The sequence below is a fragment of the Macaca mulatta genome, chromosome 16 (genome assembly GCF_049350105.2).
Source record: "Macaca mulatta isolate MMU2019108-1 chromosome 16, T2T-MMU8v2.0, whole genome shotgun sequence".
NCBI lineage: Eukaryota > Metazoa > Chordata > Mammalia > Primates > Cercopithecidae > Macaca > Macaca mulatta.
In genome coordinates, this window is record NC_133421.1 from 50,174,856 (window position 1) to 50,201,360 (window position 26,505).

General features: G+C 39.7%; 1 protein-coding gene and 1 long non-coding RNA gene across 13 annotated transcripts in view; both read right to left on the minus strand.

Annotated features, from left to right (window-relative positions):
* Window positions 1–26,505, minus strand: part of VMP1 (vacuole membrane protein 1) — a 138,987-nt gene that overhangs the window by 34,718 nt on the left and 77,764 nt on the right. For all 12 annotated transcript variants that reach the window (XM_077969103.1, XM_077969099.1, XM_077969102.1 and 9 more), the window contains 1 exon segment: window positions 2,616–2,696. In XM_077969103.1, coding sequence (XP_077825229.1) covers window positions 2,616–2,696 — 81 coding nt within the window.
* On the minus strand, window positions 19,193–20,815 carry LOC144335514 (uncharacterized). Its single transcript, XR_013406424.1, has 2 exons — window positions 20,245–20,815; window positions 19,193–20,103 (listed from the first exon to the last, which is right to left on the minus strand). It is a non-coding gene; the product is annotated as an uncharacterized LOC144335514 (long non-coding RNA).

Genomic DNA, 26,505 nt, shown 5'->3' on the forward strand with positions numbered 1-26,505 from the left:
TTTTATTTTATTTTATGGGACACCAAGTCTGAGGGCCATGTGATACAATTTAGAAAGAAGATCAAGTGTGGAAATACGAGAGTACACAGATTCAGATGTTTTGAATACTCAGTCCCAGACAAAGAAGTGATTCACAACAAATACCTTTTCCAAACATTCCCACATTTTAAGAATGCTAAAAGACATTTCATGTAAAAATGCAAAGAAGCCATAAGCTATTTCTGAGCACTTCATCCATTCTTCTCCTCCAGAAAGTACTCTGACCTTGTGGCTGTTGGCTGAACCATTAATAAGCCAATTAATTTATATAATTTCATTTTTGAACTTTGAAAGGCTAGTTATTTGAAAAATATTTGTCACATATGGTCTTTAAAAAAACACATGATTAAATTAGAATTCAAGTATTCCTTTGTTAGCAACACTTGGATTCAATGACTCATTTTTGTTTTTCTCATCCAAATTCAAATGCTTTAGGATTATTTCTTTTTTTCTTTTTTTTTTTTCTTGAGACAGAGTCTCACTCTGTCGCCCAGGCTGGAGTGCAGTGGCCGGATCTCAGCTCACTGCAAGCTCCACCTCCCGGGTTCACGCCATTCTCCTGCCTCAGCCTCCCGAGTAGCTGGGACTACAGGCACCCGCCACCTTGCCCGGCTAGTTTTTTGTATTTTTTTAGTAGAGACGGGGTTTCACCGGGTTAGCCAGGATGGTCTTGATCTCCTGACCTCGTGATCCGCCCGTCTCGGCCTCCCAAAGTGCTGGGATTACAGGCTTGAGCCACCGCGCCCGGCCGGATTATTTCATCTCTTACAATCATAAAATAATATAATTTACACAGCACTACACCTGCCATTTCTTATATTTGCTCATGTGACTCTCATAACTCTGAGTTATAACTTTTTTCCTTTATCATGAGGTTCCAACTCATGTTGAAATGAAAATGAATTTAAAGTATTTATTTATTTATTTATTTTATTTTATTTTATTTTTTTGAGACGGAGTCTCGCTCTGTCGCCCAGGCTGGAGTGCAATGGCGCGATCTCGGCTCACTGCAAGCTCCACCTCCCGGGTTCACGCCATTCTCCCGCCTCAGCCTCCGAGTAGCTGGGACTACAGGCGCCCGCCACCACGCCCGGCTAGTTTTTTGTATTTTTAGTAGAGAGGGGGTTTCACCATGTTAGCCAGGATGGTCTCGATCTCCTGACCTCGTGATCCACCCGCCTCGGCCTCCCAAAGTGCTGGGATTACAGGCTTGAGCCACCGCGCCCGGCCTGAATTTAAAGTATTTAAGATATGTAGGCTGGGCGCAGTGTCTCACGCCTATAATCCCAGCACTTCGGGAGGCCGAGGTGGGTGGATCACTTGAGGTCAGGAGTTCGAGACCAGCCTGGCCAACATGGTGAAACCTTGTCCCTACTAAAAATACAATAATTAGCTGGGTGTAGTGGCGCATGTAGCTACTGGGGAGCCTGAGGCAGGAGAATCACTTGAACCTGGGAGGTGGAGGTTGCAGTGAGCCGAGATTGCGCCATTGCACTCCAGCCTGGGCGACAGAGGGAGACTGTCTCAAAAAAAAAAAAACAAACAAACAAAACAAGGATTTAAGATACGTAAATCAGAATAGCCATGAGCTAACATCGCTTTACACAGGTTTTATATAAATTCTTCCTTGTAACTAATACTTGAAACTTTGGAAAAAGATTTCTTATCTATAAATTTGAGGAAAGAATGAAGTCATCCTTATTTGGTTAAATGTAGTTTGTTATATATTCTTTATGGGAAGAATGGATTTTCTCTCTTTTTTCTTACTGATTTAAACCATTTAGGTCTGAAGTCATCACTGCATGATGTACTTAAAAGCCAATAAACAAGATGTGAACCTATTCAACAGAAAACAGCTCATTTAATAAGTTGAATTGGGCTGGGTGCGGTGGCTCACCTGAGGTCAGGAGTTCAAGACCAGCCTGGTCAACATGGTGAAACCCCGTCTCAACTAAAAATACAAAAAAATTAGCTAGGCGTGGTGGTGGGCGTCTGTAATCCCAGCTACTTTGGGAGGCTGAGGCAGGAGAATCATTTGAACCTGGGAGGTGGAGGTTGTAATGAGCCGAGATTGTACCATTGTACTCCAGCCTGGGTCACAAGAGCAAAACTCTGTCTCAAAAAAAAACAAAAAAAAAGTTGAATGGGCCAGGTGTGGTAGCTCATGCCTGTAATCCCAGCACTTTAGGAGGCCGAGGCAGGTGGATCACTTGAGCCCAGGAGTTTGAGACCAGCCTGGGCAACATGGTGAGATCCTGTCTCTACTAAAAACACAAAAATTAGGTGTGGGGGCACATGCCTGGAGTCCCAGCTACTAGGGAGACTGAGGCAGGAGAACTGCTTGAGCCCGGGAGACGGAGGTTGCAGTGAGCTGAGATCATACCACTGCACTCCAGCCTGGATGACAAGAGGGAGACTCCGTCTTAAAAAAAAAAAAAAAAAAAAAAAAAGTGAATGATTCACAAAATTACATACCCAATAAAAGTGATAGCATTTTTGCTAATTCAGGAGTATATATGGATCAAAATATAACACTACCACTTAGTAAAAGTTCTGTTTTAATACAATTCACTTACTGAAGCACAGGCCAAAATTCCAAAAAATCCAACTTTCTGTACTAGGTTCTGAACTGCCAGTTTGGCCCGGGAGGCAAAGTCCTGTAAAAAGGCAAATTTAGAAACATTAATGAAAAGTAGGAAAAGAAGGAAGATGGTTCTTTCCAGAGTTTATTAAAAATTTCACAATCTGATGACACTGATTAATAAGATGAATGATGAAAAAAATCACAGTAGGTTGTTCACTGAAACACAAGTAAAATAATGATAGAATATTATATCCTTAAAGTTAAGCTCTTACCACATTTTAAGAATAAACCAAAACACTGTAACTTTAAATTTAGTATTCTCTCTGGATATTCTAGGGATTAACAAAATATTGTAAACTAACCATGAACCAATTTATTATTTTGGAAACACTGGCCTACAACATCTATCTTTTCCTCTCTTCTATAATTTGCCAGATTTCATATTTAATTGATAGCAGGGTAGAAAGTCATAGGAGTTTTCAAGATGGCCAATGAAGACATCTCTGCCGATCACTAGCCAGAAGATGGAAAAAACAGTTATGTGGCAATAACTAAGCATTCATTATCCCAGAAGCAAAAGAACATCCTACATTTGCACAGCTTGTGCTAGTTTTGTAAAACATTCTCACCATTTTTTTTTTTTTTTTGAGACGGAGTCTCGCTCTGTCGCCCAGGCTGGAGTGCAGTGGCGCGATCTTGGCTCACTGCAAGCTCCGCCTCCCGGGTTCAGGCCATCCTCCTGCCTCAGCCTTCCAAGTAGCTGAGACTACAGGCGCCCGCCACCGCGCCTGGGCAATTTTTTGTATTTTTAGTAGAGACGGGGTTTCACCGTGGTCTTGATCTCCTGACCTCGTGATCCGCCCGCCTCGGCCTCCCAAAGTGCTGGGATTACAGGCGTGAGCCACCGCGCCCGGCCTCTCACCATGATTTTATTTGAGCTTTCAACAATTCTGGTGTGTAGGTATAGTAGATATTATTATACCCAATCTATAGACCACAAAATTGCAACTCAGAAAGGGTAAGTGATCAAGATCATAATGTCAGTTAGGGACAAAGACAGGACATGATTCAATATTCAGACACTGAAATCAGTGCTTTTTATTTCACTCTGTTACCTCCTCCCATGCTGAAATATGCATTCGGCTGGCTAGTTCTTTCAGTATGTTGATGCTACAAATATTTGACTTTAATTCTTTTCTGGTTTTGAAATGGCATATATTGCAATCCAAATTCCAATGAAAATAGTTTGTAAGACAAAAAATGAGCTAATGTGTAAATGCTTTTTTTGTGTATAAATGCTTTATTAATAAGTCTTCATATCATAGAATCTCTTCCACACTCTTTAGTCCAACTTTATTTTTTATTTTTTATTTTTTTGGGACAGAGTTTCACTCTTGTTGCCCAGGCTGGAGTACAATGGGACGATCTCGGCTCACTGGAACCTCTGCTTCCCGGGTTCAAGTGATTCTCTTGCCTTAGCCTTCCCAGTAGCTGGGATTATAGGCGCCTGCCACCACGCCTGGCTAATTTTGTATTTTTGGTAGAGCGGAGGTTTCACCATGTTGGTCAAGCTGGTCTTGAACTCCTGACCTCAGGTGATCTGCTTGCCTCGGCCTCCCAAAGTGCCGAGATTACAGGCGTGAGTCACGGCACCCAGCCTTTAGTTCAACTTTCTAAAAGACAATAAAGAGAATATAGAGGCTGGACAGATCCATCATAGAGAGTAGAAACAAAGTTTAAAGTCAGAAAAGCAAACTAGTTGAAAAATATACTTCTCTAATTGGCACAGAATCTGTGTATCCCCACTTACAAAAACATTTTGACAAATAATACTGTGTAGAATAGTCCTACAAAGTTACCACAGTAGTTAATACTGAAATTAAAGCAAATAAACAAAAAACTTAACTCTACTTGTTGAAGATGATGAGAAAATCAAAGAAACCAAACCAATAAACTATATTAAAAAAAAAAAGATCAGTCAATATAAACACTTTCAAGTCCAAATACGTAGGCTTTCAAAGTTAATCATTAAATCCTACAACAAAATTTAGCAATTTTGGCCGGGCGCAGTGGCTCAAGCCTGTAATCCCAGCACTTTGGGAGGCCGAGGCGGGCGGATCACAAGGTCAGGAGATCGAGACCACAGTGAAACCCCGTCTCTACTAAAAATACAAAAAATTAGCCAGGCGCGGTGGCGGGCGCCTGTAGTCCCAGCTACTCAGGAGGCTGAGGCAGGAGAATGGCGGGAACCCGGGAGGCGGAGCTTGTAGTGAGCCGAGATAGCGCCACTGCACTCCAGCCTGGGCAACAGCGTGAGACTCCGTCTCAAAAAAAAAAAAAAAAAAAAAAAAAAAAATTTAGCAATTTTATAATCTATTTCCAAAGAGATAATTATTAATTTTTCTTTCTGGGATTAGACTTACTTTTTCACCAAGTCAATTACATCAGATTTAATTTTTTTTTTTTTGAGACAAAGTTTCACTCTTGTTGCCTAGGTTGGAGTGCAATGGTGCGATCTCAGCTCACTGCAAACTCTGCCTCCCGGGTTCAAGCGATTCTCCTGTCTCAGCCTCCCGAGTAGCTGGGATTACAGGTGCATGCCACTACGTCCAGCTAATTTTTGTATTTTTAGTAGAGACAGGGTTTCATCGTATTGGTCAGGCTAGTCTCGAACTCCTGACCTCCCACCTTGGTCTTCCAAAGTGCTGGGATTACAGGTGTTGAGCCACTGCCCCAGGCCTCAGATTTAATATTTTTAAACAACTGAACTACTGCAGCAAAGGGCATTTTCTATTTTTATTTAGATTTCTAGCTGAAGGTTAATTTTTTTCTTAGCATCTATTGCATTAAGTGTGAAGTACTGAGTTTTACTGATTTAAAACCATATAAGAATATATAATCAAATCAGTTTTCCTATATAGCTTATTTTAAAAACAAATTAATTTCTACTTCTTTTATTACATTTTATTATTTACTGCTCCTCTTCACTAATCCTATCCTTCTGCAAAATCCATTTATTTTTAACAATTTATACAATTAGCCCCCAAATTACTAAGTTTATAATCCATTTGAAGCACTAAATAAAAACTGGTAAAAAGAAATGTTTTAATTGTCTAAAGTATCAACAGATACTATTAAATTAAAAACTAGTTATAAAATTTTAATTACTATAGCACAAGAATTAAATATATAAAATCAAGAAAATGCCTTCCTTTACAGTCCTTAAAATTTTCATAGCAAATCTGCTTTTAATGAGAGGGAAGATTGAATTCTTTTTTTTTTTTTTTTTTTGAGATGGAGTCTTGCTGGAGTACAGTGGCGTGACCTCGGTTCACTGCAAGCTCCGTCTCCCGGGTTCACGCCATTCTCCTGCCTCAGCATTCCGAGTAGCTGGGACTACAGGTGCCTGCAACAATGCCCGGCTAATTTTTTGTATTTTTTACAAAAACACAAAATACTGTGTTAGCCAGGATGGTCTCCATCTCCTGACCTTATGATCTGCCCGCCTCGGCTTCCCAAAGTGCTGGGATTACAGGCGTGAGCCACCGCGCCCGGCTGGGAAGATTGTATTCAATTGCTAAGAAAAGGGTAAAGTAAACAACAACAAAAGCATACAAATTTTATTTTAAAGACAGCACAATTTTTATAAATAAGTTTTCCAAGTCAGATATATGTGGGAATATTTTTCTATCAGCATTAATGTCACCTTTAATAGATACAAATACAGAAAATTAGTTTTTCTCCATTAAATGGTATAGAAAAGATCTACAGGTATTGTATTTAGAAAGTCTCATGTCCTCCTTTCATTTATATTAATTTCCTTTCTTTTTTTGAGTTTGCCAAAGAGTATTATCTTAATTTTAAGGCTTTAGAATTTTCTATTTATTTAAATCAAGTGACTAAGATTGTGCTATCATTTCAAACTGATGGCATTTTTCTACTCTATAGAATCATACATACACGTACAAACTTAAATAGGAAAACAGGTACAATTATACCAACTGGTTTATATAAAGAAAAAAATGATTAAACATTATGCAGATCACCTAATAATATACAAAGATATTTAAGACTACAGAAGATCAAGAAAACCTGTTTTAAAAAACATCCTGAAAACAGGTCAAAACACAGTGATCATTACTAACAAAGAGGAATAACAAGTAAGGAGCCATTTTCCCCTTTTAGGGAAGAGTATCTTTGCTTAACAGCAATTAGGCAAGAACAAAAAACAGACTTCTTGTTCTTTCAGATGCCTGGGTGCTCCTCATTAGTTATCTTTAAGGGAGCTCTAACAATCTTTATTTGAGCAAAAAGAGTTAATCTATCCAAACACGTGAAGCTGAAACCTCCTTTTACCTTTTTTATTTTTTAAATCTGAAGCTGGCATGTATTATAAGGAAAACAAGTAAAGCGCCTTTTTAATGGAGAGCTTTACTTTTTAAAAAGAGTGAAAGTCATCTACTGAAAAAGGATTTCACAAATTTTATTATGTATTTAACATACACAGTGACCATGCTACTTTCAGTTCCCATAATTTTTTTCCAGGTCTTTCACAATATTCTCAGAATTTAAATTACATTATATATCAAATAATCTATAAACATTTACTGAAATTATATTAATATGAAGTATGCACAGTTGTTTTTATTTCAATAAAATAAACATTAGCATAATATGCAGTTTGATGGAGAGTATTTTCTTGATTTTTTTCCTTGCCAGTGTAATGAAAACAAAACCAGAAAAGCACTGTATTGGTATTTTAGAATAGTAAAATAACTAATGTTTAGATTTCATAAACACGAACATATTTTATTGTTTCTTATTTTAAATTTATTATTATTTTTTAGTCGGAGTCTCGCTGTTGCCCAGGCTAGAGTGAAGTGGCGTGATCTTGGCTTACTGCAACATCTGGCTATCTGGTTCAAGCGATTCTCCTGCCTCAGCCTCCTGAGTAGCTGAGACTACAGGCACACACAGCCACGTCTGGCTAATTTTTTTGTATTTTTAGTAGAGACGGAGTTTCACCATGTTGCCCAGGCTGCTGTCAAACTCCCGAGCTTAGAAGATCCGCCCTCCTCAGCTTCCCAAAGTGCTGGGATTACAGACTTGAGTCACTGCGCCAGGCCCAAATTTATTTCACTTTTAAAGTCACATGTATAAAACTTACTTATATGGTTTTAACAGCTTTATGTAATAATTTTATTGAAAGCATTATTCTTTTATTGTTCAAAATGTTTTACATGTTATGTGCAATTTTGCTTTCCTTGTTGCTCTGTAGTTTTAAAAGTTCTTTGCTTTTCTAAAAACAACTTCAGTATTTTTTCATTATTTGTATAATTTGGCAGCTCTTATGTTGATTTTAGAATAATATTGTCTATTAACTAAAATATGTATATTCTCACTTGCTTTTATAATGAGAATTTTATTCTATGTATATTGTTAATAAAGTTGACTCTATTACTCACACACCTAACACCACCAAAAAGCTAAACCAAAACCAAAAAAAATCCCTTTTATAAAATTAAAAACAAATTTTAAACAAATTTTGCTGTTCTTTTCAGTCCAAGTAAAATAAAAAAGCTAAGTAAAAATACACACTAATAATACACAATATTTTTAAGAAAAACTAAATAAAATATTAAATTTTATGTTAGGTATTCAATGTTCCCGTTAAATGTTAAAAAAAATTAATATTTCATTTGAATAGTTTTGGAGTATTGCGGGAACAATGTAGCATGTCCAATTTGATTAGTTCCTCACATGTCATTTTTCACTTTTTCAAAAATCCATCAACTAAAAACAAACTCCTTTTATCAGTTTCATTTCTCTGTATTTACATTTCACAACTTAAGTGCCTGAGATAACAGTTTCATTCTCTAAGTCTACCTAAATATGAAGCATGCATTTACAATTAGCAATTACAAATCATTTTCTACTTTTCTTCTTTCACAAAAATAAAACCAATTATAGGTAAATAAATTACCTTTTCTACCACCACCCATAGTGATTATATATGTAAACAATCATGCTTCTGAAACAAGAGATGCAAGAAACATTTTCCCAAGCACTACAAGACTAATAAAAAAAGTCACAGCAATTCCTTACCACTGAATTTCAAGATTAAACACTGAAAGACAAAGCCTTAAACTATGAATATGCCTGTACCATTGTTGCTTCACACTTATTTTTCTTAAGAAAGATATTTATGATTAAGAGAGAAGAGAAACTACAAGGCTAATCATAATTAGTCTGCAAAATATTAATCTTTGAATTTAATGATGTCAACATGAATGTAAATATATGAAATAACTTTTATCTTCAAACGGTAACAGTAAACGTTTTCATTTTCCCGTGGAAGCCATATGAAAAGATATCTTTAAAAACAACAGAAGGCCATATGCGGTGGCTCACACCTGTAATCCCAGCACTTTGGAGGCCAAGGCGGGCGGATCACCTGAGGTCGGGAGTTCCAGACCAGCCTGACCAACATGGAGAAACCTCATCTCTACTGAAAATACAAAATTAGCCGGGCGTGGTGGTGCACGCCTGTAATCCCAGCTACTCAGGAGGCTGAGGTGGGAGAATCGCTTGAACACGGGAGGCAGAGGTTGTGGTGAGCCAAGATTGCGCCATTGCACTCCAGCCTGGGCAACGAGCTAAACTGTTTCTCAAAACAAAACAAAACAAAGCAAACCCAGAAAATTAGCCAGGCATGGTGGCTGGCGCCTGTAATCCCAGCTACTCTGGAGGCTGAGGAAACAGAATCGCTTAAACCCGGGAGGAGGAGGTTGCAGTGAGCCAAGATTGTGCCACTGCACTCCAGTCTGGGCAACAGAGTGAGACTCCGTCTTAAAATAAATAAATAAATAAATAAATAAATAAATAAATAAATAAATAAAATTAAAAAATGAAATAAAAGTAACAGAAAATCCCTGAACATGTAAAACCAATGCAATATTACTGAAGATAAATGTGTACTTGGTTAATATCTCATGGAAGTTTAAATTACCTGCCTTTATAACCCATTGTAGTCATGTGTGGCTTATATGTTCTGAGAAATGGGTTGTTAGGTGATTTCATTGTTGTGTGAACATCATGCAGTGTATTTATACAAATCTAGATGTTATAGCCTACTACACACTTAGGCTATATAGTATAGCCTACTGCTCCTAGGCTACAAACCTATACAACATGTTACTGTACTAAATGCTGTAGGCAATTGTAACACAATGGTAAGTATATGTGTATCTAAACATGTTTTTATTTTATTTTATTTATTTTGAGACAGGGTCTCGCTCTGTCGCCCAGGCTGGAGTGCAGTGGTGTGATCTTGGCTCAGTGCAACCTCCACCTCCTGGGTTCAAGCGATTCTCACACCTCAAACTCTAGAGTACCTAGGACTACACGTGCGTGCCACCATGCCCAGTTAATTTTTGTATTTTTAGTAGAGATGGGATTTCGCGATGTTGGCCAGGCTGGTCTTGAACTCCTGACCTCAAGTGATCTGCCCACCTTGGCCTCCCAAAGTGCTGGGATTACAGGCGTGAGCCACTGCACCCAGGCTAAATATGTGGTTTTTTTTTTTTTTTTTTTGGTATATATATATATTTTTTAATGGAATTTAGCTCCTTGCCCAGGCTGGAGTGCAATGGCGCAATCTTGGCTCAATGCAACCTCTGCCTCCTAGGTTCAAGCAATTCTCCTGCCTGAGCCTGCCAAGAAGCTGGGATTACAGGCGCCTGCCACCACATCCAGCTAATTTTTGTATTTTTAGTAGAGACGGGGTTTCATCACATTGGCCAGGCTGGTCTTGAACTCCTAAGCTCAGGTGATCCGGCTGCCTCGGCCTCCTAAAGTGCTGGGATTATAGGCGTGAGCCACGGCGCCCAGCCTAAATATGTTTTTAAATATAAAAAAATGTACAAATACAATATGGTATATAAGATATTTTGGGCGAGGCACAGTGGCTCATGCCTATAATCCCAATAATTTGAGAAGCCAAGGTGGGAGGATCACTTGAGCCTAGGACTTTGAGAGCAGCCTGGGCAACATAAGGAGACCGGGTCTCTATAACTAATTAAAAAAACAAATTAGCTGGGTGTGGTGATGCATGTCTGTGTTCCCAGTTACTTGGGATGCTGAGGCAGGAGGATTGCCAGAGCCCAGGAAGTTGAAGCTGCAGTGGGTGGTGATCACATCCCTTTACTCCAGCCTGGACAACAGAGCAAGATGATCCTGCCCCTTCAATGTACACAGACACACAAAATAAAAGTACAGTACAGTAAATATATAAATCAATGACACAGTTCATTTACTGTCAAGTATTATGTACTATATACACTGTATGTATACAGAATTCAAGCAATTCTCCAGCCTCACATTCCGAGTAGCTGGGATTACAGACACGGCCCAGCTAATTTTTGTATTTTTAGTAGAGACGGGGTTTCACCATGCTGGCCAGGCTGGTTTTGAACTCCTGACCTTGTGATCCACCCACCTTAGGCTCCTAACATGCCGGGATTACAGGCGTGAGCCACTGTGCCCAGCTTGTATGTGCTATAGTTTTATATGACTGGTAGCGTAATAAGTTTGTTTACACCAGCATTACCACAAACATGTGATAATGTGTTGTGCTACATTACCATGTCACTAAGTGATGGGAATTTTTCAGCCCCATTATAAACTGTCAGACATGCAGTTCATCACTGACTGAAAGGCTGTTATGTGGTATATGACTGTATATATTAAAACTACTGAGCTAATAATGCTTTCTTTTGGATTTGGAGCTGAAGTGATTTAACAGCCTATATTAAAAGCCTCAGAGCAACTATTTCAATACTAATTCCTCATGTGTAATGGAAATTTATGTTAAAATATAGTCTATTTGTGAAACTCTTGTGCCACCTAAAAATTAACTGCTGGTTTCTGCGTGCTAGTCAAATATGAACGCCAATCAATGAAAACTATAAAGCAGAAATGGAATGACTTGTCATGACGACGTAATAATTTAGGTTTTTTCACCATAGCAGACAATGAGTCTGAAACAATAACTTGCTATTAAGACTCTAATAACCATGTCATTAAATATTTTCTAAAATGAAATACATTATACAATTAACTAGTATCTTTATAGAAACTGCAATGTAAAATTTTCTGTAATGCAGTTATAACTTCAAATCTTTCTTGAACACAAACTAAAAAGTGTCTTAATCACTATTTTCTACCCATTATCAGGGCTCTACGAGTTATTTTCATTAAAAAATATAGAGCATTAATTTAATTCAAAGTGAACAAAATATTCTTACTGTTGACTTCCTCAACAATATCATTAAAGCAATTGCTTATATTTTAATATTGCATATTTGAGTAGGTCCTCTTTAAATAAGTGAAGCTTTTTTTTTTTTTTTTTGAGATGAAGTCTCACTCTTATCCCCCAGGATCTCAGCTCACTGTAACCTCTGCCTCCTGGGTTCAAGCGATTCTTCTGCCTCAGCCTCCCGAGTAGCTGGGATTACAGGGGCCTGCCACCACACCAGGCTACTTTTTGTATCTTTAGTAGAGACGGGGTTTTACCATGTTGGCCAGGCTGGTCTCAAACTCCTGACCTCAGGTGATCCTCCCGCTTTGGCCTCCCGAAGTGCTGGGATTACAGGCACAAGCCACTGTGCCCGGCCAGGTGAAGCATATTTTTAAGTCACACATTATTTATTGTTATTGAATTATAACATAATAAAGTCACGGGATAAAGACTGTGGTTAGGAAATAAATTCTAGAATTACCAAAAGAGTAGGGATATTGTTGAAATAAAAGTGATTGTAAAAGAAAGAAAATAGTTAATAAATTTTAAATTATTACCTATAAGATGCTGGATAACAAAATGCACACCCATTTAAGAACAAAAAGTGGGCCGGGTGCGGTGGCTCAAGCCTGTTATCCCAGCACTTTGGGAGGCCAAGACGGGCGGATCACGAGGTCAGGAGATCAAGACCATCCTGGCTAACACGGTGAAACCCCGTCTCTACTAAAAAATACAAAAAAAACTAGCCGGGCGAGGAGGCGGGCACGTGTAGTCCCAGCTAATGTAGTCCCAGCTACTCGGGAGGCTGAGGCAGGAGAATGGCTTAAACCCGGGAGGCGGAGCTTGCAGTGAGCTGAGATCAGGCCACTGCATTCCAGCCTGGGTGAGAGCGAGACTCCATCTCAAAAAAAAAAAAAAAAAAAAAAAAAGAACAAAAAGTGATTAGAACTGAGTTGTGTAACTATTCCTGAAGATGAAACGTTTTAACATCCAGCTGATGCCTTACACAGTTAGATAAAGCCAACTGTAAAATCAGAGATGGTCACTGGTATTTCTATACATATCAGAAATTAGGGTAAAACTCTATATAATACTCTAAGCAGAATACATCACATGAACACATTTCATAAAAGCAAGGACATTTTATTCGGAAAATAACTTAGAAATTTAGAAGTTTTAAGAAGAGACCTATATATAAAACACGCAATATAAACATAAGTTCTCATATCTATCAAAATCAATGCAGGTATAACTAAAAACTACCAGAAGCAAAGAAGGATCTGACTGTTCTCTGAAACAGTAAGAAACATTTATTTTGGCAACTAGCTAAATTTATTAAGTACTCAAAAACTAGATGTAACTAGAAATCTGAAAACAAAATTCAGTTTGGGTTTCTGTTTATACTCGTATTTAAATTATCTAGGGCAGTTTCATTAAATTAAAATGCGGTGTGAAAATTTAGTTGGTAACAAATTACATCTTGCTTTTTCTTTTCATTTTTTTCCTTTGAGACGGAGTTTCGCTCTTGTTGCTCAGGCTGGAGTGCAATGGTGCTATCTCGGCTCACTGCAACCTCTGCATCCTGGGTTCAAGCAATTCTCCTGCCTCAGCCTCCTGAGTAGCTGGGATTACAGGCATGTGCCACCACGCCTGGCTAATTTTGTATTTTTAGTGGAGACAGGGTTTCTCCAATGTTGGTCAGGCTGGTCTGGAACCCCCGACCTCAGGTGATCCGCCCGCCTTGGCCTCCCAAAGTGCTGGGATTACAGGCATGAGCCACCATGCCCGGCCTTACATCTCGTGTTTTAATGAACAGAATAATATGGTGAGACCTCATAAGCAATGGAAGTAAATACTGTTTCATGAAACATTTATTCTAGTTACACACAAATTGGCTCTGGGTTGCTAAGCACAATGTATTTTGTACTATTGGCTACAGTTTAAAAAAAGAAGTAAAAAAGTCATTGATCTAGAGGCAGCTGTGCCTGCAGTAGGTCTCATGATGCTTTATCCAAATTATACCTTTCAGAAATTACGTGAGAACTGATCAACACAAATTGTTTTCACTTATACACACAGGAAATATATAATCCACTGTGAACACCACACATTTCAGAGTGTTGTGCCAAAAATAGGATGCTATCAACTATTTCTGGGTTAAGATCAGGATTAAATGGATTTCTTGATGTATAGATGTATTTCTGTTACCAAATTTATGTGGGCAGGGTACAGGACAGAATAATACGAGTAGTTTTTTAATCTAAGGCATAACATATACAGTAAAGCATACAAATCTAAAATATACATCTTAATGGAAATTTACAACACACCCATGTAACCACTACTGAGATCCAGATAGAGAACATTACCAGAACTCCAGAAACCCTGCTGGTGGCACTCCTAGTAATTACTCCCTGCAAAATAACCACTAACATTGGCTTCCATTACCACAGATTTAGCTTTTCCTATTTTTGAACTTTATTTTTAAAATTTATTTTATCATATTTCATTTCATTTTTTTGAGATGGAATTTTGCTCTTGTTGCCCAGGCTGCAATGGTGCGATCTTAGCTCACTGCAACCTCCCACTCCAGGGTTCAAGTGATTCTCCTGCCTCCTGAATAACTGGAACTACAGGCCCGTGCCACCACACCCAGCTAATTTTTGTATTTTTTTTAGTAGAGATAGGGTTTCACCACGTTGGTGAGGTTGGTCTTGAACTCCTGATCTCAGGTGATCTGCCTGCCTCGGCCTCTCAAGGTGCTGGGATTATAGGCGTGAGCCACTGCACCTGGCCTGAACTTTACATAAATGGAATTATACAGTATGTCCTCTTTCATGTCTGGCTTCTTTAGCTTAACATTATATTATGCCCAGGTGATTCATCCATGCTGTTGCATGTGGCAGTAATCAATTTGTTGCAGATGCTACATATTATTCCATTGTATAGGTATATCACAATTTATTCTATTGTTGTTGGACATTAGGGTTGCTTCCAGTTTTGAGTTATTATTTTAAAAAACCTTTTTATTTTTTATTTTTCTTTTCTTTTTTTTTGTTTTTGAGACAAAGTCTTGCTATGTCGCCAGACTGGAGGGCAGTGGTGTGATCTTGGTTCACCGCAACCTCTGCCTCCCGGATTCAAGCGATTCTTCTGCCTCAACTTCCCCAGTAGCTCGGACTACAGGCGCGTGCCACCATGCCCAGCTAATTTTCGTATTTTAGTAGAGACGGGGTTTCATCATGCTGGCCAGGCTGGTCTGGAACTCCTGACCTCGTGATCCGCCTGCCTTGTTTTCCCAAAGTGGTAGGATTACAGGCGTGAGCAACAGCGCCAGGCCTTATTTTTCTTTTTTAAGCTATCTCCTACAGGAAGGAAATTTTGAGTTACTATAAATAACGCTGCTATGAACATGCTTGTACGTGTCTTCTGGCATATCCTTCTGGTGAGTATAGACTTACAAATGGAATTGCTGGATCATACAGTATGTGTATGCTTAACTGTAGTAGACGGTGCCAGTTTTCAAAAGTGACTATAAATCAAATTATTCTTAATATTGCTTCCATTTTGCCAACTGATAATAACTGTCAATTGAAAAAAATCTAAGTGATTTTCCTTTTGTACAGATGGTTCTAAAGAGTGTGTCTGTCGGAATTAGCATGAGGACTGAATAAGCTAAAGCAAGAAAATGAGGAATGAATAGCTTTAAATATTTTAAATGCTAAGTTTTAGAAAAACAACTTATAACATTTTGAAAGTTACTTCCAATTTCCTTAGGAAAAGAGAGATAATTACTTAGAAAAAATATGTACTTTTTTCTCACACTCAATTTGGGAAGACAAAATTGAAATCTTTTTCAGAAATCAGAATTCTTATTTAAAAGCAATTAAATTTAACTGAATAAAGCTGATAACTACTATGTGCGAGGTAATAAGGAATCCAAAGATGAGAACATAGTGATTCGTTCATACATTCATTCAGTATATGTTTAACAAGTGTTAACTACATGCCAAATGTTGTAGGAGCTGAGAATACAACACTAAATCACACTGATAACAATCTGGAACCTCATGGAGTTTATATTCTAGTGGGAGGAGATGAAAACTAAATAGGACAGTCAGGAAAGGCTTCAGAGGAAAGGTGATCCAAAACATCAGAATTCTCAAGGAGGTGAGAGAGTAGGTCATGCTGACAATCTATGAGAAGAGGGTTCTGGCGAGTTTTTTCCCTTCAGAGATACCTAATCTAGGGTATGTGTATGGAAGCAGAGGGTGCAGTAAGTAAAAATGGAAGATGAAAGAAGGATGGATGAAACCTACAAAGCAAGGGAGAGCAAAACCAAGAAAGATAAAAAGTGCTATAGAGAGGAACAATATAAACACCAGCAATTACATGGTTTTTAATGATATCAAAATGATACAGCATTGATAAAAATCATGTGATAAAAAATGATTTTAAGTATAAAAAATCTTTTTTATCACTAAAAAAGATTTAGTGATAACACTAAATCTTTTAGGTTCTCTGAATCACAGTTTGTTCATCTTTTCTGTAAAATGATGATAATAATATCTACCACCAAAACCAAAACTGATTATGAGACAAAATTGTTTAGATTGAAGTTATACTGCTTAGTAAATGTCAAGAGACAAAAAACACCTGATATCCAGTGAAGTAAAATATCTTGCCTGATTTATTTTATCTACCCAGTTGGACTTTATAATGAGCACAATTACTAGTGCAATCTTACAACGAAAATAAGAGATTTTTGTTTTGTTTTAAATTTTATTATTTTTTATTTTTATAATTTTTAAATGGTAGAGAGAGGGTTTCACCATGTTGCCCAGGCTGGTCTTGAACTCCCGAGCTCAGGTGATCCTTTGGGAGGCTTGGCCTCCCAAAGTGCTAGCATTACAGGCATGAGCCACCATGCCCGACCATTGTTTTTAATTTTAAAAAACATAAAAGAAACATGTTCATATCAAAGACATAAGGGGTCTGTAAAATGGAAGGGAGAGAAAGAAGGAAAATATATTAAGAATCAAAAAATGATTGGCCAGGCAAAGAGGCTCCCGCCTGTGATCCCAGCACTTTGGGAGGTTGAGGCGGGTGGATGACTTGAAGTCAGGAGTTCGAGACCAGCCTGACCAACACGGTGAAACCCCATCTCTATGAAAAACACAAAACTTAGCCGAGCATGGTGGCGCATGCCTGTAATCCCAGCTGCTCAGGAGGTGACAGAGTACGTCAGAATTCTCAAGGAGGTGAGAGAGTAGGCATGCTGACAATCTATGAGAAGGGAGTTCCGGCTGAGGAAGAATCACTTGAACCTGGGAGCTGGAGGTTGCAGTGACCCAAGATCGAGATCGTGCCACTGCACTCCAACCTGGGCAGCAAAGGTGAAACTCTGTCTGAAAGAAAAAAAAAAAAAAAAGGCCGGGCGCGGCGGCTCACGCCTGTAATGCCAGCACTTTGGGAGGCTGAGGCGGGCAGATCACCCGAGGTTGGGAGTTCAAGACCAGCCCGACAAAAATGGAGAAACCTTGTCTCTACTAAAAATACAAAATTAGCTGAGCATGGTGGCGCATGCCTGTAATCCCAGCTACCTGGGAGACTGAGGCAGGAGAAGGTTGTGGTGAGCCAAGATTACGGTATTGCATTCTAGCCTGGGAGACAAGGGCGAAACTCCATCTCAAAAAAAAAAAAAACAAAAAAAAAAACAATTATCAAATCTGCCTTGTAGTGCCAACGATGAGTTTACCAAACCTCCAACACAAGAAAGTAGAAATGGGTGCTATTACTTCTCCTGAATGTTGGTCCTTTAGGAGGAAATTGTTTACTTATTTACACCTGTAATGATTATTTCACTATGATTACTAATCTTAAAACTCACAAATAACCTAGACATAAAACATTTCTTGTATAGTCTAGGAGGAAAGATGAGATGGAAGAAACACGGTTTCAGGAGGCCTTCTCGGGGGCTGGCTCTAGTATTTATTACCATGTTCAGATATAAAGTAAGTTATTCTTAGAAGTTCATACAAGCATACAGTGCTCTCTCTCCCTCCTTTTCTTATTCCAGCCCAGTTACCAGCATTAAAATTGGCCAGTACCTGCAGCTTCCTTTTCCTCTCTCTACTTAGACTTTTGTTCAAAAAAAAAAAAATTGCAGGGCACAGAGACTCAAACCTGTAATCCCAGCACTTTGGAAGGCCGAGGCGGGCAGATCATGAGGTCAGGAGTTCAAGACCAGCCTGACCAACATGGTGAAACCCCGCCTCTACTAAAAACACAAAAATTAGCCAGGCACGGTGGTGCGCGCTTGTAATCCCAGCTACTCAGGAGGCTGAGGCAGAACTGCTTGAACCCGGGAGGTGGAGGTTAGAGTGAGCTGAGATCTTGCCACTGCACTCCAGCCTGGGTGACAGAGTGAGACTCTGTCTCAAAAAAAAAAAAAAAAGAAAAAAAGGCTGGGTGCGGTGACTCACGCCTGTAATCCCAGCACTTTGGGAGGCTGAGGTGGGTGGATCACGAGGTCAGGAGATCAAGAGCATCCTGGCTAACACAGTGAAATCCCGTGTCTACTAAAAATACAAAAAATTAGCTGGGTGTGGTGGCAGGTGCCTGTAGTCGCAGCTACTCGGGAGGCTGAGGCAGGAGAATGGTGTGAACCCGGGAGGCAGAGCTTGCAGTGAGCCGAGATTGCGCCACTGCACTCCAGGTTGGGCAACAGAGCAAGACTTCGAGTCCAAACGCAGTGGCTCACGCCTGTAATTCCAGCACTTTGAGAGGCCCAGGCAGGCGGATCACGAGGTCAGGAGTTCAAGACCAGCCTGACCAACAAGGTGAAACCCTGTCTCTACTAAAAATACAAAAATTAAATGGGCGTGGTGGTACGTGCCTGTAATCCCAGCTACTCAGGAGGCTGAGGCAGGAGAATCGCTTGAACCCAGGAGGTGGAGGCTGCAGTGAGCCAAGATCACGCCACTGCACTCCAGCCTGGGCGACAGAGCAAGACTCTATCTCAAACACACACACACACACACACACACACACACACACACACACACACACACATACAAACACGGTAAGTCTTAGGCAGCTGGCATCCACTCAAACTCAGATGGGTGCCTGCCCAACTTCTATTAGGAATAAGAAGGACTCTGTAGCCCAAGAAAGACAAGTGCTCTAGACACTCAGTGAAAATATCTGAGTATGCAAGATTTATTACTGCATAGAAATAAATAAAGGGATATATTACACAAGTAATTTCCTTTTTCTCTCTTTTTCCTGTCTGAAGCCAGTAATTCCTCATATAACAGTTTTTCAAAATTCTTTTTAAAAAAATTAATAGAGGCCAGGCGTGGTGACTCATGCCTGTAATCCCAGCACTTTGGGAGGCCAAGACGGGCGGATCACCTGAGGTCGGGAGTTCAAGACCAGCCTGACCAATATGGAGAAACCCCATCTCTACTAAAAAAAAAATTACAAAATTATCTGGGCATGGTGGCGCATCCCTATAATCCTAGCACTTTGGAGGCCAAAGCAGGAGAATTGCTTGAACCCAGAGGCAGAGGTTGTGGTAAGCCAAGATTGTGTCATTGCACTCCAGCCTGGGCAACAAGAGTGAAACTCTGTCTCAAAAAAAAAAAAAAAAAAAGAGATGGGGGTGTTACTATTTTGCCCAGTCTGGTCTTGAACTCCTGGGCTCCAAGTTATTCTCCCACCTCAGCCTCCCAAAGTGCTGGGATTACAGGCATGAGCCACCATGCCCAGCCACTCATCTGATAATTATTTAGATCAAACTGAAATTAAAAAAAAAACAGTAGAGGACAATCCGTTATGTATAAAACATAACAATAATACTAGTCTGTGGAGAAAAAAAGAAAAAAGTCAAAATAGTGAGATAACTTGACTTAAACATGCAAAGCTATGAAAACTAAATCTGTATGGAATTCACAAAACGGTCAGAGACAGGAAACTTAAGAGACTGAAAACAAAGGAAAAAGATAAATGGGAACTTCTCTATTATGGGAAATGTCAACAGTGACATTCTTTTCTGAGGTAGAGCCAATCTTTTTTTTGGTTTTGAGACAGAGTCTTGCTCTGCCGTCTAGCTGGAGTACAGTGGTGCCATCATAGTTCACTGCAACCCTGACCTCTTGGGCTCAAGCAATCCTCCTGCCTCAGCCTCCTAAGTATCTGGGACTATAGGTGCATGCCATCATGTCTGATTAATTTTTTAACTTTTTTTGTTTTTAGAGATGGGGTCTCACTATGTTGCCCAGGTTGGCCTCGAACTCCTTGGCTCAAGCGATCCTCCTACCTCAGTATCCCGAAGTGCTGGGATTATAAGTATGAGCCACGGCACCCGGCCAATAGAACTAATCTTAACAAATTTATAAATGGCCCTGGAAAAAGAAATGTAGAGTTTAAGTTCCAAATCTACAGTTGAAATTATACCTAAAGTAGGAGATGCTAAATTCATGACAGTAAACTGAAAGACTTTGCACACTTCAGCAAGCAAGTGGCAGGTCATCTTCAATACAGACAACGGTAAGATAACATGTTTAGGGAAAACTTATTTAAACATAAAACAATGGGGCCAGGCATGGTGGCTCATGCCTGTAATCCCAGCATTTTGGGAGGCCAAGGTGGGCAGATCATTTGAGGTCAGGAGTTTGAGACCAGCTTGGCCAACATGGTGAAACCCCGTCTCCACTAAAAATACAGAATTAGCTGGGTGTGGTGGCCTGTAATCCCAGTTACTAGGGAGGCAGAGGCAGGAGAATCACTTGAACTAGGGAGGTGGAGGAGTGAGCACTCCAGCTTGGGTGACAGAGTGAGACTCTGTCTCAAAAAAAAAAAAAAAAAAAAGAAAAAAGAGAAAAAAAAAGGGAACTGGGAGCAATCTTAAATTGTTTATTAAAAATGTCAGCAAAATGCATTGCTAAACAGGCCCATGATTTTAGAAATATGAAAAATGAGTACAGTTATGTGGCAACTGCCTCTGGAAAATCATGTGCAGTTGTGACTTTCATCATGTGCAGTTATGATTTCATGCTAGGAGAGAGATAAACGGATTAGATAAAGGTCCATGGAAAAAATAATTGAGATTTGGGGGCTGTTGGACACAAACTGAATAATTACATTCTTTAGAAAGGCTGAAGAGGAAGCTAAGTGAACTCCATAAAGCTATGAAAAATATGAGAGGAAATGAGAAGTATCTGACAAATTTTACAATATCAGAATAACTGAGTGTAAACTTTGTAACTTTTTTTTTTTTTTTTTTTGAGATGGAGTCTTGCTCTGTCGCCCAGACTGGAGTTCAGTGGCACGATCGTGGCTCACTGCAGCCTCTGCCCCCTGGGTTCAAGTGATTCTCTTGCCTCAGCCTCCCCAGTAGCTGGGATTACAGGCACATGCCACTACTGCCTGGCTAACTTTTGTATTTTTAGCAGAGACAGGGTTTCACCATGTTGGCCAGGCTAGTTTCAAACTCCTGATCTCAAGTGATCTGCCCGCCTCGGCCTCCCAAAGTGCTGGAATTACAGGCATGAGCCACCCTGTGCCTGGCTAAACTTTATACCTTAAGAGAGGTAAATTTAAAACAAAATGGAAGCACTGCTTTATATGATGGGCTATCAACTTACTGAGTCTTTACTACAAGTAGTAAAAATATAAATTTTTAGAAATTTGGATAAGTTAATCGATGCAGACCCATGTCAGGGAATGGGACAAAAAAGTCTAAAATATATCCCTACTTTTGAGGGGAACACTGAATGAATTATCATGCCCATTTCTTTAGATCTCTTCATAGGGCCTTAGTTTAAAAGCATGATAGTCATATTTTGAAGTTGTAAGATAGCAAAAATGTGAAGGAGACTCTATTGAGAGAAATCTCCTTAAATACTAAGCAAGAAAGAACTGCAAATTGGAGCCAAGTATGGTGGCTCATGTCTGTAATCCCTGCACTTTGGGAGGCTGAGGTGGGTAGATCACCTGAGGTCAAGAGTTCCAGACCAGCCTGGTCAATATGGTGAAACCCGGTCTCTACTAGAAATACAAAAAAATAGCCGGGCGTGGTGGCGTGTGCTTGTAGTCCCAGCTACTTGGGAGGCTGAGGCAGGAGAATCGCTTGAACCCGGGTGGTGGAGGTTGCAGTGAGCCAAGATCGCACCACTGTACTCTAGCCTGGGCGACAGAGCGAGACTCCGCCTCAAAAAAAAAAAAAAAAAAGACAGAAAGAACTGCAGATTGATCGTGACAAACCAAATATCTTGGCTAATTAGAAAGAAAGGCACTTTTGCAAGAGGAAATGAGGAAAATAGTTTTCTGCTGTCCAGGTCTCCCATTAAACTCTGATGTACCCCTCAAAGCACTCAGCAGTTATATAACAGAGTGAGTTTGTACTTAGCATGTTACTGATTTACAAACTCATAAGCAAAAATAAAGAAGTGTAAGTAGTCTGTTGGTCCAAGTTTCAATAAAGGGGCCTTTTTTTTTTGAGACCTGCTTTGTCACCCACACTGGAGTGCAGTGGCACAATCTTGGCTCACTGCAACCTCTGCCTTCCAGGTTCAAGCAATTCTCCTGCCTCAGCCTCCTGAGCAACTGGGACTACAGGTGCGCACCACCACGCCCAGCCAGTATTTGTATTTTTAGTAGAGATGGGGTTTCACCATATTGGCCAGGCTGGTCTTGAACTCCTGACCTCGTGATCTGCCCACCTTGGCCTCCCAAAGTGCTGGGATTACAGGAGTAAGCCACAGAGCTCAGCCAAAAGGGGCCTTCCTTTTTTTCTTTTTTTTTTTTTTTTGGCTCACTGCAATCTCTGCTTCCTGGGTTCAAGGGATTCTCCTGCCTCAGTCTCCCTAGTAGCTGGGACTACAGGCAGGTGCCACCATGCCAGGCTAATTTTTTGTATTTTTAGTAGAGACGGGGTTTCACTGTGTTAGCCAGGATGGTCTCAATCTCCTGACCTCGTGATCCACCTGCCTCGGCCTCCCAAAGTGCTAGGATTACAGGTGTGAGCCACGGTGCCCGGCCCAAAAGGGGCCTTTCTAAAGGCATTTTATAAAAGGTGTTTGAAACACAAAACTGAAAAAACAAAAAAACAAAAAAAAACCCTTTAGTTTAACAAAGGTAACCTAACGCTTATCCAGTGCTTTTTCCGCCCCCATATCTGGAAACAGGTGTGGAAGTGAAAAGAACACGCCGACATAACAGAAAATTATTTTCTTTCTTTCTTTCTTCTTTTTTAGATGGAGTCTAGTTCTGTTGCCCAGGCTGGAGTGCAGTGGCGTGATTGCAGCTCACTGCAACTTCTGCCTCTGGGTTCAAGCAGTTCTCTTACCTCAGCCTCCCAAGTAGCTGGGACTATAGGCACCCACCAGCACACCCAGCTAATTTTTTTGTAGTTTTAGTAGAGACAGGGTTTCGCCATTATTGGCCAGGCTGGTCTGGAACTCCTGACCTCAGGTAATCCGCTTGCCTCGGCTTCCTTTCAAAGTGCTGGGAATACAGGCGTGAGCCACCATGCCTGGCCATGAAACGATTTTCTTTTCTCTTCTCTCTTTTTTTTTTTTGGAGAGTGAGTCTCTCTCTATCACCCAGGCTGGAGTGCAGTGGCAGGATCTCAGCTCTCTACAACTGACACCTCCCGCGTTCAAGTGATTCGCCTGCTTCAGCCTCCTGAGTAGTTGGGACTACCGGGGCCCTCCAACAACCTGAGTAATTTTTGTATTTTTAGTAGAGATGGTGTTTCACCATCTTAGCCAGGCTGGTCTGGAGCTCCTGACTTTGTGATCCGCTGCCTCAGCCTCCCAAAGTGCTGGGATTACGGGCCTGAGCCAATGTGCCTGGCCCAAAACTATTTTCTACTCCAATGTGCAAAGCAACCTAACAAGAAAAACCTTAAATATTTATTCTTACTTTCCTTGTTAATGATTAGGCTGTATTAACCTCTTATTTTCATTTGAAAGTCATCTGGTTTCAATGATAATTGCTTTGTCATCAAAACAAATAATTTTTTTAAAATTTAGTTTGATGACTGACAGCATGGTTAGAACATAAACAATTTTAAACTTCATTATTGTATATTTTTTTCCTGTGAGGAATAACTAGCTTCAACATTTTCTAGAATGTTTTTCCTATTTTGTTACAAAAGTGTAAGCAGAATAAAAGTAATTTTTAGGAGGTTGAGTTTAAAAGTTTTCACTAAATTAATTAATTATTTTTTTTTTTTGAGACAAAGTTCACTTTGTCACCCAGGCTGCAGTGTAGTCGCGTGATCTCAGCTCACTGCATCCTCTGCCTCCCTGGTTCAAGCGATTCTCATGCCTCGGCCTCCTGAGGAGCTAGTATTACAGGCGCCTGCCACCATGCCTGACTAATTTTTGTATATTTAGTAGAGATGGGGTTTCACCATGTTGGCCAAGCTGGTCTCAAACTCCTGACCGCAGGTGATCCACTCGCCTTGACCTCCCAAAGTGCTGGGATTACAGGCGTGAGCCATTGTGCCTGGCCTAAATTTATTTTTTAAATAAGTAAGTCTAGCTAAAGGTGACAAGGCTAAATACAGTAATGTGCATGTAAAAAGAAATGAACTCGGGAATGTATGGTGAGAAGACAAGTTTCCCATTGACCATTCAATTAACAGCTTGCATCACATTGCAACTGTCTTTCCTTGTTGATAATATGTGAATGAGTTAAAGAAATAGAAGAAATTAAAAGGGAGAAAGATTAAAGTCTGTGAGTGAGGTAGCAAGAGTTCAAAATAAAGTAAATGCTTCTAGAGAAAGCAAGTAAAAGGGGCATGAAGAATTCCACTATAAATCATGCTAAGTGTGCTTAGACATTACAACTCCAGAATTACTCTAAGTGCTACCTTTTCTTGATGAATAAAATGCAAGTAAGTTACCTTTGGTACCCACACCTAACTGCGCGAATAGTCAAAATATCCTGTAACAGAATCGATCAAGACCACTTAAAATTGCTTAATTTTGATGGTACTTTGTGATAAAATCATGAGCCAACTATGAAAGACTATCTACCAGGCCCGCCTTTTCAAAAACTAAACATTATTGGGGTGTGGTTGGTTGATTATGAAAAGAGAAACTACACTAATTCTTGGTAGTTTTGACAATGCCTTTAATGATAAAGAAGTGTGTCTAACATGTGTCTCTCATATTCACTACGGTAAAGTTTATCAGTTTAACTCTTTGCAAACAAGCAAGAGATCCTGCGAGCAGGAAGCTTTTCTGTGGAACTCCTGACGGAACACAAACCATAACAGTTACTGCAAAGCTTAATGCAAACCCTCTAGAGTCCACGTTGACAAATTCTTTAACAAGCCCTGTGGTTACAGGGAAGCTGGTTTCACTGTGACTCACTCCTGCTCAAACAGTTTACTGGAAATGAAGGGGAGGGGGAATTTTCAGAGAAGTCATGTGATGGCCAGACAAACCACAACCAGTAAAGGTTCATCAGAGTCAAAAACAGGTCCCAGCAACAACTGACACCCGGAGTGTTCAAATGGTATTAAAGTGTATGAAAATGTGTCCTGTTTAGTTTCAGACCATCTACACCATAAACTCTTTCATGAATCTGTATATGTAAAGGAAAAACTTCATAGCAGGAAAACCCGGCAGGCATTGACACAGTGTAGGCAACTGCAACTGCACACACTTCATAGGAAAATGTGCTTAAGAGAATAGCATTAGTGGAATGCCAAAGCACTTTTTCGTGAGTATGTAAATAATCTTATCAATTCCTTTCCCATAGTCTTTAAACTCAAATGATCAAACACATATTCTATCATTATCAAAAGAATCCTTCACTTTGACCCTATACTTTGGAAAGGGAAGTTCACTAGATAAATGTCTATTTTATTTTACTACATTAAAAAAAAGGCATTGGTCATAACTACCATTACAATGGATAAACTGTTTTTTGGTTTTATATTTTCACTAGTAAAATAATGTAAATAGCTAGAAACTTCTGAAAAGGACAAAGATCCTATTAAGCTAAAAAATAAGACTTTTTTCAGCCTTAAATTTAATACAAATTAGTAAGGTAAAAGATGCTAGTATTAAAACTCAATTTGGGGATTTAGCTTCAATATACAGAGTAGGTAGCAATTATTGAGTATTAATTACTTTAATTACTATAGTCCTAAATAGAACCTAAAAATGTTCCCTTAAAATAAGATTAAATTCCGAAACTACAAAATAGCCTTTGGGGAAATATTCAGCCTAAAATGGTCTGCAGACTCATGAACGATACTCAACAGAAAGACAAGCTAAATGATAGGAAAATAGAGGAAAAAAAACTCATATTCTTTTTTTTTTTTTTGAGATGGAATCTCACTCTGTCACCTAGGGTGGAGTGCAGTGGTGTGATCTCGGCTCACTGGAACCTCTGCCTCTCAGGTTCAAGCAATTCTCGTGCGTCAGCCTCCCAAGTAGCTGGGATTACATGTGCCTGCCATCATGCCCAGCTAATTTTTGTATTTTTAGTATATACAAGGTTTCACCATGTTGGCCAGGCTGGTCTTGAACCCCTGACCTCAAATGATTCACCTGCC